At 37.3% G+C, this 18,696-nt stretch overlaps 1 protein-coding gene across 1 annotated transcript in view; it reads right to left on the reverse strand.

Moving 5' to 3' along the window:
• Window positions 1–5,006: 5,006 nt before the first annotated feature.
• Window positions 5,007–18,696, reverse strand: part of DBX2 (developing brain homeobox 2) — a 40,005-nt gene continuing 26,315 nt past the window's right edge. The window contains exons 3-4 of the mRNA XM_025403636.1: window positions 12,890–13,077; window positions 5,007–5,663 (exon numbers count right to left, since the gene is read on the reverse strand). Of these exons, the coding sequence (XP_025259421.1) occupies window positions 5,331–5,663; window positions 12,890–13,077 (521 nt within the window). The 3' untranslated portion in view covers window positions 5,007–5,330. The remainder of the gene's footprint in view (window positions 5,664–12,889; window positions 13,078–18,696) is intronic.

Below are 18,696 nucleotides of genomic sequence, written 5' to 3' on the forward strand. Positions count from 1 at the left end.
GAGGTAGACAATGCAGTCATGCAACCCCAGGTCAAAGAATGCCTGGAGCTGGAGCTGGACCTATCAACAACTGGAAAAAGCAGCCTTCTGGATGCATCGGAGGGAGCATGGCCCTCCTGACACCTTGATTTTAGGTGTCTTTCCTCTACCACTATAAGAGAATAAATTACTGTTGTTTGTGGTAGTTATTGCAACAGACCTAGGAAACTACAATGCCTATTCAGTAGTTGATGGGCATGGCATTCATAGTGAAAGAATTAGATATATATTATGTATTAATTATATCACTGTATTTTATTCAAATTTGGCATGCCTGGTGTTTGGCTTTTGACTAACATCAAGGAATGGTGTTTCTGCTTTTGGTGTAAATAACATTAAAAGTTTCCCAGCTCCCTTTTAACTTTGGAATGTTCTGATCTTGAAAGACTCTCCCCTTCGGTTATTTAAGCAACTTGGAAAAAAAATCCATAAATTTATAACAAGTGGGAGATTCTAGACTAAATAGGCAAACCAGATTTATCACCTCAGGCTTTGGAGTGGTGACAGATGCCAGATCCCCATTAGTTTGCTTGACTCCTGCCCACTTGGTAGACAATAATACATACTCAAAAAGCTGAATAATGTATCAGTTTGACTACAAAGCACAATAAAACAGACAAATATTATCCCATATTATTATGTTTGCTGCTGGCTGTGGACTCAAATCCAAGTGTGTACACTCTCTTGAATTTTGAACGCATGGGATATGTTTTGATAAGCTTTACGGTGGCTTTTTGGAAGAGGCTCTCCCTTTGGTGTATTTGATACACTATATTTAACACCACTAAAAGTATATTTATTCAGTTTTCATTCTAAGTCTTATGTTTGTTGAAGTTTCATTTAGCTCAAATAAATGATAAACATCAGATTGCTTTTCTTAAGTGTATTCTATGGTACAAAAGCCCATGATCATTCTTTCTATCACCTGTCATCTCCTAGCCCCATACCCTGGTCCACCTTAAGAAGTGAAAGAGCTACAAGGAGATATTACACAGCTGTCATAAACAGTTTCAAGTAATTTTTAATGACATGGGGCAATGTTCTGTGTACAAAATTGAGTAAAAAAATAGTAGAATCAACTGGATATATGCTATGGTCCAAATTTGTTTAGACACATATAGTTACATAAAAATACATTCAAAAAATAACTGAAAATGTTTCACGAAAGAGCTAAGTTGGCTATCACCAGGTGGAATTATATATGAACTTTACTTTGTTAGCTATATTTTCAAGTGTGCTTCTTTATAACCAGAAATAATAATGTAACAGAACTGAAGTAGTAGCTGGAAGCTAAGGGCCATCTTTGTTAGGCTATTGCTATGTCTTTAGGGTAGTTGCTTATTTCAGAAATTGTTTGTAATTAATTCTGCAAAATTTTCCATATGTATTCAAGAACATTCATCCTGACTTCCCCAACTTGCACTATTTGCTTTTTCTTCTCTCGTCCTACTTACCATAGGTATAGGCTGACCTGAGGCTGAGAAGGTAGAAAGAAAAATAGAAATAGGGTACACCTTGAACAAAAGGAAACTACTGAATTCTTCCCTGGACTCTTTCTGGCTCCTCTTGGGTCCACTGTGGCCTGAATGGAGGAGGGACAGCACAGAAAAGCAGCAGGGTCAAGCAGCTTGCATTTTTCTGTATGGTGGATCATGGAAGAACCTTGCATTGCAAATGGAAGATGACGTGTTGGAGGATGTCAGAAGCTTATTTTTTGCCCCAAATTCACTGGATCCCATCACCAGTGGAATGGAAAATGTCACAGAATTTCTTCTTGGCAAGAAGACTAGATTAGAAGCTCCTTGAGGTCAAGAACCATGCTCTTCATCATACTTGTTTACATAGAGCTAGGATAAGGCTTCATACATGTACCCGGTAAGTGCTTAAATTTAGAGAGAAAAAATATTTTGAGGAATTTCAGATAGCCAAAATGCAGTGTCTAACAAGCTTATGTACACAGTAGAATAGGCTTCATGGAACCATTAGTCATCAAGGGAGGGGTCATGAGCACACTGGGGGGTATGTAGTTTTTAAGGGAATGCATCAGAAAGTGGAGTGAAGGGGGCCAGAAAGAACATCTGTGGCTTGGACAAGCATATTTAATTGTGACTTGTATTTGAAAAGTGAACAAGAGTGTGTATTAATGATTCTTGAGAAGTGGGGTGGGTGGCAGGGATTTTGAAGCAGTATGTATGAAGTGTATGCCCAAATCTGAGCACATATCCAAAACTGGTTGGAAGGTATAGCATGTTCATGGACATGTACTTATAATGTTTGAGAACCACTGGACTGAATAATTGGGTTCCCCATTCAAACCACCATATTACTAAGAAAATAGAACTGCCCTTTAAACATTAATGATCATGGTTTTCATTGTCTCAAAAGCCAGTGATCATCCCTAACCTGTTTATATATTTCCAACACTAAGTATTTATCTTTCTGAAAGCTTAGGGGATAATGCTCACCATTTTTTCTCATCTGCTTAAGATCTTTTTGATAATGTTTTTTTAAATTAAAATGCTTCAGCCTCCAGGCTTCTATGGCCCTGGCTCTCACTAGACCACTATTTCTCTGGAAAGCAGACAACAAATCTACTAATATGTCATCAACTGAAGAAATGGAGTCTGCATCTAGATGGCAGAGAAAATTATATATTTACATGAGGGGAGGAAGGATGGTAGCAAAGCACAAGAGAGAAGGGAGACCCTTCAACACGACAGGGGGCTCAGCCACTCTCTCCAGCCATTCAGGCAAGTAAAGGCAAAGTGAAAGCACACCGGGCATATGTATGTGTACTGTGTGTGTGTTTCCTAAGTACCGGTAATATATCCATCTAAAGCATACTTTTCCTAAGTGTTAACACATTCCAAAGTGGAAAACAATTAAAAGCTTGATTTATCTATTTGAATATCAAGCTAATTTTACAGTGAGATGCCTCTGCTGGGTCTTAGATGCCTCTGCTGGGTTAGCTCTGAGGGAAGATTATTTAAGAACCAATTAGCCCTACCTGTGTTATCAGATAGCCATGACAGAGGTTTCTCTTATTTGACTTTCAAGTTATTCTCAAGAAACACTGACCACAGGTAAGCATTTTATGATTTTAGCAGTGAGTGATATATATATTATATATATCTCTCATATATATATATATATGATAACAGTGCTTATGCTTAAACACTCCTATGGGACTATTTTCTATAGAGGCTTCATAGTTGAAGGATTTTGCAATTCCTTAATTTCCTTAAAGTTCAAAATCTAATAGAAAAGACAATACTGAAGATAAAATCATTACCCAAGTAAGATGGTAAAGCTTCTGAATTTCTTTAATAAATCTCACTGCAATCCCCAAAATGTATCTCTTACAATGCATCCCATAGCTGTGTGAATACATAACACTGGTATGCAATCCCCACATGGTTGGTAAGATTCCAAGATTCAAAACTTGAATGTCAGGGTTCAAATCCCATTTATTAACTTAATGACGCTGGATAATTACCCCAACCATACTCTGCCTTAGTGTCCTTGTCTGGGTAACAGGAATCCTGATAGCAATTACCGTCTACATCACAGGGTTATTGCCATGAGGATTAGATGAGCGAATCCACCCTAAATGCTTAGCACAGTCTCTAGCACATAGGAAGTACCCTATAAATGTAAATGAGGTTAACATTATAAGAATAGAAACCATACTATAAATCATTTTAAGACTAGTTTTAAATTTCAAATTTTTGTCAGCAGATCCGTGCTCCCATTCCCCACAATGAGGCACTGAGACACGCTTCTAAAATGACTTTTAAGTAAAAGATCATGTGGTAAAGACACGGGTTGACATACCAAGTCCAATTCTATTCATATAAAATAATTTCCTGCTGTTGATTAAAACCATTATCTTCTGAAATATCTTTTCTAAACACTAAACCCTCAAAAGACGTTAACTTCTCAGACTAGCGGAGTTCAGCAAATTAGAAGCCACCATCATTATGCAGCTTACTCACTAACAAAATGCCACTTAATGAACTTCTCAGAGTGTTTCTTGTCCACAGATTGATAAGAGTTCAAGGCAAAACCACATCATTTCCTATTTTTGTTTCATTTCCTTCAAAGTGAAACATAATTTCTTCTTGGTCCTGGAGTAAAAACTTCTGGATTAACTAAGTAGATCATTACCAGAAATGCAATTTTAGAAAGATACGATTTCAGGGTAGTCAAAAAACACAAAACATCTGTGTAGTGTTTGTTAATACATAAAAATAACCTAATATGTAAAGTGTATGTCACCTAAGTGGAAGATTGAGTCTCTAACTAGAAGCGCAAACAGAAATCATCGTTGATTCTGTTAGTTATTGTGGTTTTAAGTCCAGTTAGAAAAATTTTAAGAACTGTGACACCACGACTTTCTTTAGTCTTGGCCAGAGATTACATACTTCTTGGCATAGATATTCTGTTTGGCCAATACGGTATTTGAAAAATTACTTGACTCAAATATCTCTGGGTGAGCCACAGCTTTTATTTACCTGACAGGGTCTTAAAGGCATTTTATTTTGCAAACCCTGGTCTAGGCCCATATTTACAGAGAAAAGATTAAAAAATACTTATTAGTTAAATGGGCCTCCTGATGGCCCGATGGTCCAGAGACTTGGAGATTAAGGATACTAATAGTTATATAGAGAAATTCTTCTAATTTGCTTGTCGGGTTCATTTTAAATATATATTTTCAGTGTATGTATCTAGCAGCAGCTCATTTGATGAGGACTGCTGAGTCAAGGTGTTAAAATTCACTTACAGCTGGATACCAAAAGAAGTTGGAAAATAGAGAATTTTTTAAAACATGTTTTTGGAGTATGAAAGTTTGCACCGAAGTCCAAATTTTACATTATTTTCAAAAATTAATAACATTCTGTCAATGGTATTTTTCTTCACATAAAAGGAAATGAATTTACTCAATGCAATAGTTAAAGAGAAACTAGTTTCTACTAACACATTTTAATGGATATTTATGTATCTACACACATAGAGACACACACACATATACACATACTAAGAGCAGGGACCGAGCCAGCTGTTGCTGTCATTCTTTTCAGTTCCATCATACTTCTTGGGAGATTCTACTCCACTTACAAATTAAGCCTGAGTCTAGGGCCACACTGGAGTGAGTTTCCTAAAGCATTAGTTCATATATCGCTCCAAAGTTGTTAGGCTGTAAGCACTGGTGAGGTACAGGCGAGCTGGCATTAGAGCCCAAATGTTACTACTAAGCGTTCTTTTAAATTGACGTGGAAGAATGCTTCCATTCAGACGGCCCCAGTAAGTACACCCTTGCTTCCAGCTTCTTCTTCAGAACATAAATACAAGGCACCTTGCAGTGAATTTGCTTCTGGGGGTGGTGCCCCTGAACTCTCCTGGATTAGTCTTTCTGAAGGTTCTGGAGAATTCTTCCTCCATCTTGGACTTGAGTGCTGTTGGGGGACATCCCATATTGAAGGACATGGAGAAGGGAAACCCAGAGCAGACCGTGAGAGGGGATCCTCTTGAAGACCTACTTCTTGGATACACCTGTTGGAAAGCACTTCCTTTTCTTTGGAATTCCGCCATTTCATCCTTCTGTTCTGAAACCAAATTTTCACCTATTGACAAAATAATTGCACAAAATGATCACTTATTCCAGGTTATTTTACTTCAGCATTTTCAACTGTAATTGCTTCTACTATCCCTTCTACAGAATACCTTATGAAAGCCAACCTCAAAAAGTCCTTGTGGCTTTTCACATGAACTCCTTCAAAATATCTTTTTTTTTTTTTTTTTTTGAGATGGGGTCTCTCTTTGTCACCCTGGTGCAATCTCAGCTCACTGCAACCTCCACCGCCCAGGCTCAAGCAATCCTCCCACCTCAGCTTCCTGAGTAGCTAGGATGACAGGCATGCACCACCACAACAGGCTAATTTTTATATTTTTTTTGTAGAGACAGTGTTTCACCATGTTGCCCAGGCTGGTATTGAACTCCTGAGCTCAAAGAATCTGTCCGCCTTGGCCTCCAAAAGTGGTGGGATTACAGGCATGAGCCACCACACCCTGCCAAAAATATCTTAATCTAATATCCCCATACACACATTTGAAACAAAACAACTGTGATAAATTGGTTACACCCTGTAAGTCTGATAGCTTTCAAAATTCATTTAACTCCTAGATATTTTAAAATATCATCTAGTCTGTGCTGAATTATTTATTCAAAGAAAATGGATGGGCTAGTATTAGCATCTGAGTGTTTATTTAGTGCCAGGCATCAGGCTATGCACTCGGGATGGATTTTATAATTTGATCCTCAGAATGGCTGTAAGAAGTCCTCATTTCACATGTTAAAAAAACTGAAGTTTGGAGATATTAACTAGCTCATGGTCACACAGCTAGTGAAATGGAAGCACTGAGACTAGAATTCATGACTGTCTGACTCCAGGGCCCAGGCTCTTATAAACATTCAGACCTCATCAGGAGCTTTCTGAGACTAAATTAAGAATGCATTCTGTAATGCTTTGATAAATTGCAGGCTTTATACAGTTTCCAAGTCTTGATTACTCCCAGGATTTATCAAACTGTAAGAATTAGGCTCAATAAATAACAACTAATTGTAATTAAGCCAAAAGTGCTTATGATAGTGGTTCCTAATTTGAACCATACCTACCCCCAACCCATGCCACTTGAGTCTTTATTACTAACCTCCCTCTTTATACACTGTGTAGTCAACTGTGCCTGAGCTGACAACTTCACAACTGGTTTCCTGGAAGCTTAAAAGCCAATCACATTCTTTCCTGTGTATTGCATCACATCCTTACACTAACAAGTTAGTTGATTTCTATTTTTAAAACAAAAACTAGAAAATTTTTACCTGAAGAAATAATTATTATATCAACCAAGTATTTCTCTCAGTGAAGAAAAAAATTCTAGCTGAGGCTCTCATTCCAGATTGGAAAAACAATTTCTTCTTTCTTTCAACTTGATTGGCAGTGTTCAAAATGGCAACCAAAGAAATCTACCCCAGGCAATTCAGTGCAAAAGACTGTCATCTCAGTTACAACACCATGATTAAGGCTTTTCATATGAAAACAGAACTAATGTGTACATACCACAGCACTTGGTTCTACTCATAAGCTCATTTATTGTTTGCGGTGGGCATTTATTCCTAGAAAGCATATTCCTAGAAAGCATGCCAAGTATTTCTAATGGGTTTTTACTGAGACAGTTTTTTGTTTTCAATGGTGATTCTTTCCTTTATCATCACATTCGTTATTTCCTCTTCTCTTAGCTTTTCTGTATATCTATAAATATTTGTTGTTAAGTGATATCTCAAAGAAAAAAAAGCATAAAAGGAGTTTCCTCACAATCAATCGTGTTGAGACAAATGCATATATGGGGAGTAACATTGAAAGTTCTACCTCTCAAGAAATGCAAAAACAAATTCCAGATAGATTAAATAGCTAAATATAAAAATAAAACTGCAAAAGTTTTAAAAGAAAATAGAGATTATCGTGATAGTCTTGGGGAGACGAATGTTTTCATAAGCATGACATAAAACAGAGGATACATGGAAAAGATAAAAAGGAGCCGAATACATAAAAATGAGAAATTTCTGTACAAACATATGAACAAGCCAGAAACTACCCAACAAAACTAAAAGCAAGAAATCTAAATGATATTTGTACATCCATGTTCACAGCAGCATTATTCACAATAGCCAAAAATGGGAAGCAACCAAGCACCTAGGAACAGATAAATGGACACATAAAATGTGGTATATACATACAAAGGAATACTATTCAGCCTTGAACAGGAAGGAAATTCTGGCACATGCTACAACAGAAATGAACCTCGAAGATATTATGCTAAATAAAATAGGCCAGGCATAAAAGTACAAACGCCATATTATTCCACTCATATGAGAGCCTTAGAATAGTCATTAATAGAAACATAAAGTAGAATAGTGGGTGCCAGGAGGTGGGAGAGGGGGAAATGGTGAATTATTGTTTAATAGATACAGAGTTCCAGTTTTACAAGATGAAAAAGTTTCTGGAGATGAATGGTGGTGATGGTTTCACAACAATTTCTATGTACTTAATGTCACTGAACTGAACACCTAAAAAAGGTTAAAATAATAAATTCTGCTATGCATATTTTACCTCGATAAAAAAAGTCACAAACTTAGGACTTTTGTAACATCTGAAACAGGAAAAATTTCCTAACCATAATATTCCATAATTCTTGACTAACAGCCAAAGTATTGCTACATATCAATAAAAAGACAATATGATAAAAAAAAAAAAAGATGCAGCCATGAAAAGGCCAATTCACACACTACAAGTGGCCAATAAAACAATTAAAAGCCCCTCACGTTCTGGTAGTTAGGAAAATTCAAATTGAAAAATAACAAATAGCATTGCCCATGAGAGTGGCAACATTTTTCAAATCATAAATGGTAGAGGTTTTGCAAAATGGAACTATTTGTTAGTAAGAATGAAATTTTCATATGTCAGTACCTAATTTGATACAATGTTGTATTTGGAAAGGAATTTTTAATCTGCCACATTTTAAATGTACGTACACTTTTACACATAAATCTCACTCACACTCTCTTCTTACAAAATATTTTTAAAGTGCATAAAAATTTGTGATAGTGAAAATTGGAAGTAACTTAAAATTGAGGATGGTGAAATGATGGTCTGTTACGAAACACAAAAAAAGAATGAAGTAGATCCGTATGTACTGACATGGAAGGAAACAATCCATAATATTCAAAAAGGAAAAAAGCACCAAACAATACACATTATCAGTAGCATTATTCATAATAGCCCAAAACTGGGAACAATACACATGCCCACTATCAGTAAATGGATGAACTGTGGTATACTACATAATGGTAGTACTACACAGCAATGAATACACATGAGCTTTTACTACACACAACATGAAGATTCTCACAAACATACTGTTAAGTAAAAGAAGCATATAAAATTCTATTTATATAAATAATACTGAAAGATACTATTTTTTAAAATTTGTTAATAGCTCTATGAGCCTATAATTCACATACAATACAATTCGCCCATTTAAAAGGTACAGTTCAAAGGTTTTCATGTATTCACAGATAACACAACCATCACCAATTTTAGAACATTTTCATCACCTCAAAAGGAAATCCCACACCCTTTGGCTATCTCTGTTCTACTCTCTATTTCCCCAGCCCTAAGTAGATTCATTTACTTCCTCTCTGTATAGATTTCCCCATTCTGGACCTTCAAATTAATGGAATCATATAATATGTGGTCCTTGTAAGTGTGCTATTTCACTCAGTAAAATATTTTCAAGGTTCATCCATGTTGTAGCATTATCAGTAAGTAATTCATTCTTTTTTATGGGTAAATAATATTCTACTATATGGATATACCACATTCTGTCTACACACTGAATAATACTACTTATATAAAAGTACAAAAAGAGGCAAAACTAAGAAGTTACAAGTTAGGATAGAGGATACCCTTGGAAGGAGCAGATAGTGAGTGGGAGGGGATACTTGGAGGATCTTCTGGCCTCTACTGCTAGATCTGTGAGCTGGATATACACGTGATTTGTACTGTTCTTTAGAAAATGTCAAAATACATGCACAATGTGATTAAATTTTTATGTAAGTATGTATATGTATATATATATATATATGTACACAAACACAATTATCAGCCTCTTCACTTGTAAAATAGAGGTAGTAAAAGTAGTTACTTCATAAAATTTTTGTATGAATTAATTGACACAAAAATGTAAGGGCACCTGGTAAGCATGCAAGTGTTTGTGTTACTATATGTTCGTGCATATACAATACACATATAAATTTATTTTTTAAATAATACATGATGTGTCAAAAATTCAAACAAGTGCCATTTGTGAATGACAGAAGTAACCAAGGAATTGGATTCGAGGAGAGTAAGATGAGTTTTCACTTTTATCTTTACAGGTTTCCTTTTTAATTGAATTTACCACAATAAATACCATGTAACTGATATATTGTAATTGATGTATTTACAAATAAGAAAATGTTAAATTACTTCTGAGATGCTGTAATTGATATACTGATATATTTACAAATAAGACTGGTATATTTACAAATTGTAATTGTAATGTTATCATTGATATAATTGTGTAATTCATACATTTGTGTAATGGATATATTTACAAACAAGAAAATGTTAAATTCTGAGATGCTGTAACTGATATACTGATACATTTACAAATAAGACTGATATATTTACAAATTGTAATGTTATAATCGATATACTACAATTGTATAATTGATACATTGTGTAATGGATAGGTTTACAAATAAGAAAATGTTAAATTACTTCTGTGATTCAATAAGACAGAAAGTACTCACTCCTGAGGCACCAAATTTTACACACAATATAATTAACTATGTAAAACCATATGCCTATGGATAAGAACAAGATAGCATACAAATAGGAAAATAGTTGTTTTTGAGGCAGGAGGAGAGATTGTGGTCATACCCCATAATTTTTATATATGTCTGTTGCATTCTCTTTTCAGAAGTCTCTTTTTGGGACCACAATATGTACTATCAGAGATTTTCACAATTTCTCAGAGCACTGTCAGATGGAACTTAGCTACTTTCTACTGCTTTCCATCTTTTAACACTTACTTCAAGTTTCAACTCAACCAGAGGCTCTCCAAGCTCCCAAACCTGCCTGTTGTCTCCCCTCTGATAATAGGAGCTTCTTACACCAGTGAGATGCAGGCCAGGCCCACTGAGCTCCCCTAATATCCTCTCTCAGGCCCAACAGCTCCTCTGAGATCAGAGAGTTCCATCACTAGACTTTCCAGAAGTCGTATATGGACCCATCACACGGCTGTCCTTTGCAGAGATGGTGATCAACATAAGGCTTCAGAGAGATAAGTAACTTTGAGAACTGATCCCCTTATTGGGCAGTATATCTAACCTACCACGTGATACTGTCTAACTTTTTATGAGTTTCCATGGGGTGTGGAAGCTTCTGAGGTGCACAGACTGTGTCTTATTCAGTATTTATCAATATTCCCTGTTATTGCCTACCTAGCACAGTGTCTTGCACACAACAGACCATCAAGATCTGGCTGCTGATTTATCTGTTATATACACAAAACTGCTTTGTGACATAGACAGAATTCTTATATTTGTTTCTGTTTTTTTAAGTGAGAAACTGAGGCACAGAACAACCAATTAAGGTTATGGACTCATTAGTACCACACAGCTAGGAGAGCACAGACTGACTAATATAGGCCAATTACCCTCTACTACACCTCGTGCAGCTTCCTACTACTTGACAAAGTTGGGGCAAGCAGCTTGTGAAGACACTTCCCTAGGGTCAAGGAGCGTTTAGTCCAATAATAACTGTGTTTATTTTTTTGTTTTTTGTTTTTTTTTTTTTTGAGATGGAGTCTCACACTGTCACCCAGGCTGGAGCACAGTGGCGTGAACTCGATTCACTGCAAACTCTGCGACCTGAGTTCACATCATTCTCCTGCTCAGCCTCCCAAGTAGCTGGGACTACAGGAGCCCACCACCTCACCCGGCTAATTTTCTTTGTATTTTTAGTGGAGTCAGGGTTTCACTGTGTTAGCCAGGATGGTCTCGATCTCCTGACCTCATGATCCACCCGCCTCAGCCTCCCAAAGTGCTAGGATTACAGGCGTGAGCCACTGCATCCAGCCAATAGCTGGTTTTAATAAGATCCAAAATTAACCACCAAGTCATCGGTAGTGAGGAACAACAGTAGAGTATGGTGGTTAGCCCAGAGCCTCCTCTAACTCTTTAGTCCCTTTATGTTAATTCAAAAATTCCAGGCAGATGTAGGCCTGCACCAGAAAACTCAACCTGGCAAACAGTGTTCGTGCTGCATTTCAGCTGCCACCATTCCTTTTGGCCAGACGCCTTTGTACAGTGAACTTTATGCACAACTGTACGTGGTATTTTTAGGTTAAAGAGAACACAAACCCCAGAGTCAGGTTGTCTAAGGTGGGAGCCTACCTCCGAAACCTCTTTACTACATGATATAGAACCTACATTCAGTTTCTTATTTTTTCATTTAGAAAACAGGGATTATTATAGTGTGTATTTCACATGACAATTATAAGGAGGGTTAAATAGGAAACTTCCAGTGCCTTATGATATTGATTATTTGCAACAAGTAGGTCAAACGTTAAATGGAGTATTATACAACTCCAAAAGCCAGAAAGTCCCATTCACAATTATACAAAACCTCAATGAAGAAGAAAGCTATGTAAGTGTTGCAAATGTGAAACTGCTTAATTGAACTTGACATAAACCTAAAGAACAAAATCATGAAACCCATTAAGAAGTATTCATGAGTCACTCATTCATGCTTTGATTTTGGACTGGAAATGAAAAGAAAGATAGGAAAAGTGGTTCCTGCTTTTTGAAGAATTATTTAACCTGTTTCTCTGAACACAGAGCAAACGATTTATAACGTAATTACCACATCCTTAGCATTTCTCTTCATTTGAAAAGAACTAAGCAGCCCAATGGCAAAAACCTAGACCTCTCAGCAAATGGATCTGTTTCCAAATAGGAAATGGGACATATATCTCCACCCACTAAAAAATATGAAAAGCATTTCAAGAACACCTCAGGCTCTAGCACCATGCCTGGTATAAGAAATATTTGCCAAATAAATGGATTCCATTGTGTGCCTCAAGAAATCAGAAGCAGTTTCCTATGGCCCACCACCCTGAACACAACTGATTTCATCTGATCTCACAAGAAATCAGAGGCAGTAGACATCTTCCTGTTCATTAGTACCTGTGATTCCTTTAGTCCCAAGTTGATGGCAAGTTTCTTTCGGTCTGTTTTGCTGATATATTTCTGTTTCTGAAACATTTTCTCCAGAGCCTTTCTCTGGTCCTCAGAAAAGACAGCTCTTCTTAAAATGCCCCTCCGAGCCTTGGAATTAGAGTCCTGTGTCAGGAGAGGCAGCACGCTGTCTTCTCCTAGAGTTGAGGGAAAAAGATACAAAACCCCAGTTAGCTTCAGAAAGAAGTCAGTCTTTCGTGGGACAATATGGTATCCTCCTACTCTGTACTATGGCCAAATGACCTCATTTCAACTCTGCTCACTTAAAGCAGTACTTCCTAATCTCTTTTTGGCTATGGACTCTGATATGGTCTGGCTCTGTGTCCCCACCCAAATATCATCTTGAATTGTAATCCCCACGTGCTGAGGGAGGGACCTCGTGGGAGGTAACTGAATCATGGGGGTGGTTCCCCCGTGCTGTTCTCATGAAAGTGAATGAGGTCTCATGAGACCTGACGGTTTTGTGAGGGGCTTTTCCCCACTTTGCTCTGCACTTCTCTCATTCTTTGCCTTCCTGCTGCCATGTGAAGAAGGACATGCTTGCTTCCCCCTCTGCCATGACTGTAAGCTTCCTGAGGCCTTCCAGTCATGCTGAACTGTGAGTCAATTAAATCTCTTTCTTTTATAAATTACCCAGTCTCTGGTATGTCTTAATTAGCAGCATGAAAACAGACTAATATAGACTCCTTCGAGAATCTGATAAATACTCTTTGCTCCACAGTGCAGGGGAAATGTACATTTGCTCATCCTTCCAATTTTGCATGCCACATCAGACAGCCCAAGGTCCCGGTTACAAAGCCCCAATATGGATTAAGTAGTAGGTGATTTAAAAACTTCATTTTTCTCTAATTCTTCATTTGTTTATTTACTCATTTTTTCAACAAAATTTTGAACACTTACCATATGCCAGACACTCTGCTCAATACTACACAATGAGAAATAAGACAGATATGTTTAATTGCCCTCCTTACCTGTAAAATATTGTAGAAGGGCATTTATTGAACTAGCATCACAAATGTGTTGTATTCCTAAAGAGGGAGATTTGGGAACACAAAACAAGGGGTCTGACATAAACCTGGGACAGGGAAAACTTGCAAAAGTCAGAGATGTTTAATCTGAGAAGAGAAGAGAGAACTGAAGGGCTCTCAGTCACTCCCCTGCAATTCCACTGATCATCAACTCCTTGAGGTCAAAAAGGCAGAAACTCCTCTTTCTGCCTTTTTGTGCCTAGCACAATACTGGTTCCCATGCTCTGAGAGTTTATAGGCTTTCATGGTTCATTCACTCATTCTGCTTCCCAGGTGTGGCAGGCAGAGAAATGGCTCTCAGAGATGTCCATCTCCTAATCCCCAGAACCTGTGAATATGTTATGTTACATGGCAAGGGGAATTAGGGTTGCAAATTGATTAAAGTTGCTAATCAACTGACCTTGAGATGAAGTATCCTGTATTATCCAGGTGGGCCCAATGTAATCATAAGATTCCTTATAATTGGAAGAGGGAGGCAAATTAGGAGGTCCTAGTCAGAGAGAGATTTCAAGATGCTACATTCTTGCTTTGAGGTTGGAGGAAGGGGCCAGAAGCCAAGGAATGCAGGCAGCCTCAAGAAGCTGGAAAAGACAAGGAAACAGATTCTCCCCAGAGCCTACACAACGAACACAGCCCTGCTTGATTTTAGCCCTGTGAGACCCATTTCAGGGTCTGACCTCTATAACTATAAAATAATAAGTACTTGTTGCTTTAAGACACTCAGTTCATGGTAATTTGTTACAGCAAAAATAGAAAACTAATACACTGGGTGTCAGGCTCACAGAACCAATTGCTGAAGAAACCAGACAAAGAGCACATGGTTCCCACCCTAAAGGAGCTCACTTTCTTATGGGAGGGGTGACTCATGAACATTAACTCTGTAACATAGCACCAGGAAGGCAGGCTTATGGTTATAGCTACTATGCATTCTGCTGCTTAATAATTATTTACTGAATAAACAAGTAAATGAATGTCTTAAGTACTAGAATAGAAAGATCTGCAAAGTGCACTGGCACCACAGAGGAGGAAATGATGAATTCAGAGAAAATAGTCAGGTCAAGTCAAGTCTAAAAGAACAATACCGTTAAAGAGAGAAAGAACCAAAGCCAATTCAAACAGTTACTAGTATGTCTGAAAGCACAAGGAATAAAGTCTATGCAAGGAAAAGTAAGCAGTCATCAAGGCTGCAGAAAGGCATAAAGCAGAGGCTGCAAGAGGGCAACCATATCCAGTCTGCAAATGGGCTTTTTTTGGTCTTAGCATGTTGGTTAAGAATTCTTATTTAGTTATACACATTTAAAAAGTGGGAAGTTCCACATAAAGTCCAGGTTTCTGACACCTCTTCAAAGGTAACCACACTGGGCTTAAAGTGAGTAGCAGGTGCCTCTTTTTTATATGGAACATGTGGCCCCAGTTTGCCACAGTCTTGCTTAGTTTGCTTTTTACCTGCCAGGCTTTTGAAGACATTTGGACCTCTAAAGTGGAATGGAGTCAGATAATAGAGAACTGCAAGGGTTTGGGCAGGTAATGAAGATCAACAGAAGTAGGACAGGACATAATAATAAACATACACTAAACACCACTATTAATGATTACTTTGTGTTAAGCCACTGACATGCATTATTTCATTTAATTCTCACATTGAATCTATGGAATGAATGCTACTATTACTCTCTCCATTTTACAGAAATAAAATGAAACTTAGGAAGGTTAAGTAACTTTGTTCAAGGTCACAAAGCTAGGGTTTCAAACCCAGGAGACAGATACCACAATAAATGTACTAACCCTACACAATACTGGCGTTATCTGATATGTATTTTAGAAGGAAAATGACAACAAATCTTGTCAATTTGGCTTCTACAATGTGACAGCTTCCTTTTCTATTTGTCTAAAAGATTACAAACATCTCCTGGCTAAGCCCCGGGTTACATCTCATTACAATTCATCCTCACTCTGCAAAATGAACCACTAACTTCTCCCTCTTTCCTTCCAGCTCTGTAACTCTGTATCTTCTTTGAATTGCCATAACCTTGAGATGTCATCAAGCCCAATTCTCTATAAAGGTCTACTTTCATTGATGCCCCTCCATTCACCTTCACATAGGATGTTGGTTATTTCCCCTGTTACATCACTAATTCTTTTTGCCTGTCTCATACCAAGATCATATCTTGAAGTCAGACTTTGACAACTAGATTCACTATTCTTTATCAGAGATTTAAGCAGTTTTATGAAATATTGATCAATAATAAAAATATTCTGAATATCTCAATATCTTTTCCTAAGTGTGTTTCTTCTCTGAACATTCCTTGGTTTGGATCTCAGCCCTTACATGCATGTCTTAAAGCAAGTTATTCAGTCTCTTCCAGCTGATTTTATAAGGCTGCTCCCAAGATTCAATGAAATAAGATAGCAAAATTTCAGTGGTTAGCTCACATTAAGGATCCTACAAATCTACTTCACTTCCCATTGTTGGATTTTATTTGATCTTTACAAGAATCATATGCCACAGATATCCCTCACTATAGATGAAGATGTGTTCAGAGCAGTCAAGGTCCAAAGACACACAAAGGACATGGAGCAAAGCTGGCACCAAGATCTTCTGAATTCAAATCAGTGGCTCTTTCCTCTGCACTCCGGCATTCTTAATTTCTAAATGTATCCAATATATAATTATTACAGCAATAAGTATTAAAAATTAGGAGGAAAAATAAATATCCACTGGTAAAGAAATGCATATGTAAATTATCCACTTGGTAAAATTTAAATGAATCATTAAAGATGAGAACTATGAAGATTAGGCAGCAGCAAAGAAAGTACTTACACTATGATTTTTAAAAGTATGATATTTAAGATACATATTATGTTCACAACTAAGCAAAAATGCAGAGAAAAAATGGAAAAGACAAAAGTAAACACAAAACTGTGTCATTGCATTATAGAATTCTGGACAAATAATTCATCTCCACTGTCCATGTTTTAAGTTTGGTTCTATTTTCTAATGAAAACAGGCAAGCATTGTAGCAACCTTTTTGGGAATAACCTGTCAGTTACCAAGTCGTTGTTGAGCAATAATCAAAGATGAATCCAAATCCATCCTTAAGGTGTTCACAGTTGATAAGGAAAAGTCCAAGAAGAATACAGCCACAATACAGTGGGATGAGACCACAGCACAGAAGGCATTAGTGCAGCAGATAAGAAGCCACTGAATTAGGATGGTCAACAAAGTAGGTCTTAAGAGAGAGCAGCACCTAGAAGAACAGCAATTCCTCTTGCTGGCACACGAGGGAAAGGCAGGTAGAGGAATTAGCATTTGCAGAGGCATGAAGCCAGGTGAAGACAAGTGTGAAACATGGCAGACCTAAGAATCTCACACAACCTAGTATTTCTGGATTGCAGGGTATGACTGGAAAGAACACAGGAGAAAAGCTGGAAAGACAGATTAGGGTCAAGGGTGCCTAAAACAAGTTTAGGTTATAACTTGTCAAGGGAAGCCTTTCAAGAAGGACATAACCAACCTAGCATTTTAGAAAGGCAAATGTCCTCTTGAGTTAAAAAAAAACCTTTTATGTCTATATACAGAGTCTAAAACAAATTTATGGTAATGGAAAAAATATGTACCCTTTTTTTTCTAAGTGGAATTTGTATAAGTAAGGCTCAAGATTCTATTCATTTTGGCTCTTCTTCACCAAGATCTACAAGTTAAAATAAAATAGTAAGGAAATAAAACTCATTTAAATGCCCCTAAAACTTTTAGTAGCAACCCATAGGTTTCCCTAACAAGTTGTTTTTAAGTAAAGAAAAAGATTTGTTGCGGGAAGTCAGGGACCCCAAACGGAGGGACCGGCTGGAGCCACGGCAGAGGAACATAAAATGTGAAGATTTCATGGACATTTATTGGTTCCCAAAATTAATACTTTTATAATTTCTTAAGCCTGTCTTTACTTTAACCTATGAACATAAATTGTGAAGATTTCATAGACATTTTTCAGTTCCCAAATAATACTCTTATAATTTCTTATGCCTGTCTTTACTTCAGTCTCTTAATTCTGTTATCTTTGTAAGCTAAGAATGTACGTCCCCTCAGGACCACTATTGTACGAATTGATTGTAAAACCTGTGTTTGAACAATATGAAATCAGTGCACTTTGAAAAAGAACAGAATAACAGCGATTTTCAGGGAACAAGGGAAGACAACCGTAAGGTCTGACTGCTTGCACGGTTGGGCAGAATACAGCCATATTTTTCTTCTTGCAGAGAGCCTATAAATGGATTGCAAGTAGGGAAGATATTGCTAAATTCTTTTCCTAGCAAGGAATATTAATAATTAAGACCCTGGGAAAGGAATGCATTCCTGGGGGCAGGTCTATAAACAGCCGCTCTGGGAGTGTCTGTCTTCTGCAGTTGAGACAAGGACTGAAATACGTCCTGGTCTCCTGCACTATCCTCAGGTTTATTAGAGTGGGGAAAAAACCCCACCCTGGTGAATTTGAGGTCAGACCAGTTCTGTGCTCTCGAACCCTGTTTTCTATTGTTTAAGATGTTTATCAAGACAATGCATGCACAGCTGAACATAGACCCTCTTCAGGAGTTTTTGATTTCACCCTTTGCTTGTGATCTTTGCTTTGCCCTTTGCCTTGTGATCTTTATTGGCCTCAGAAGCATGTGATCTTTGTTCTCTCTTTTGCCCTTTGAAGCATGTGATCTTTGTGACCTACTCCCTGTTTGTAC

Source organism: Theropithecus gelada, chromosome 11 (assembly GCF_003255815.1).
Source record: "Theropithecus gelada isolate Dixy chromosome 11, Tgel_1.0, whole genome shotgun sequence".
Taxonomy (NCBI): Eukaryota; Metazoa; Chordata; class Mammalia; order Primates; family Cercopithecidae; genus Theropithecus; species Theropithecus gelada.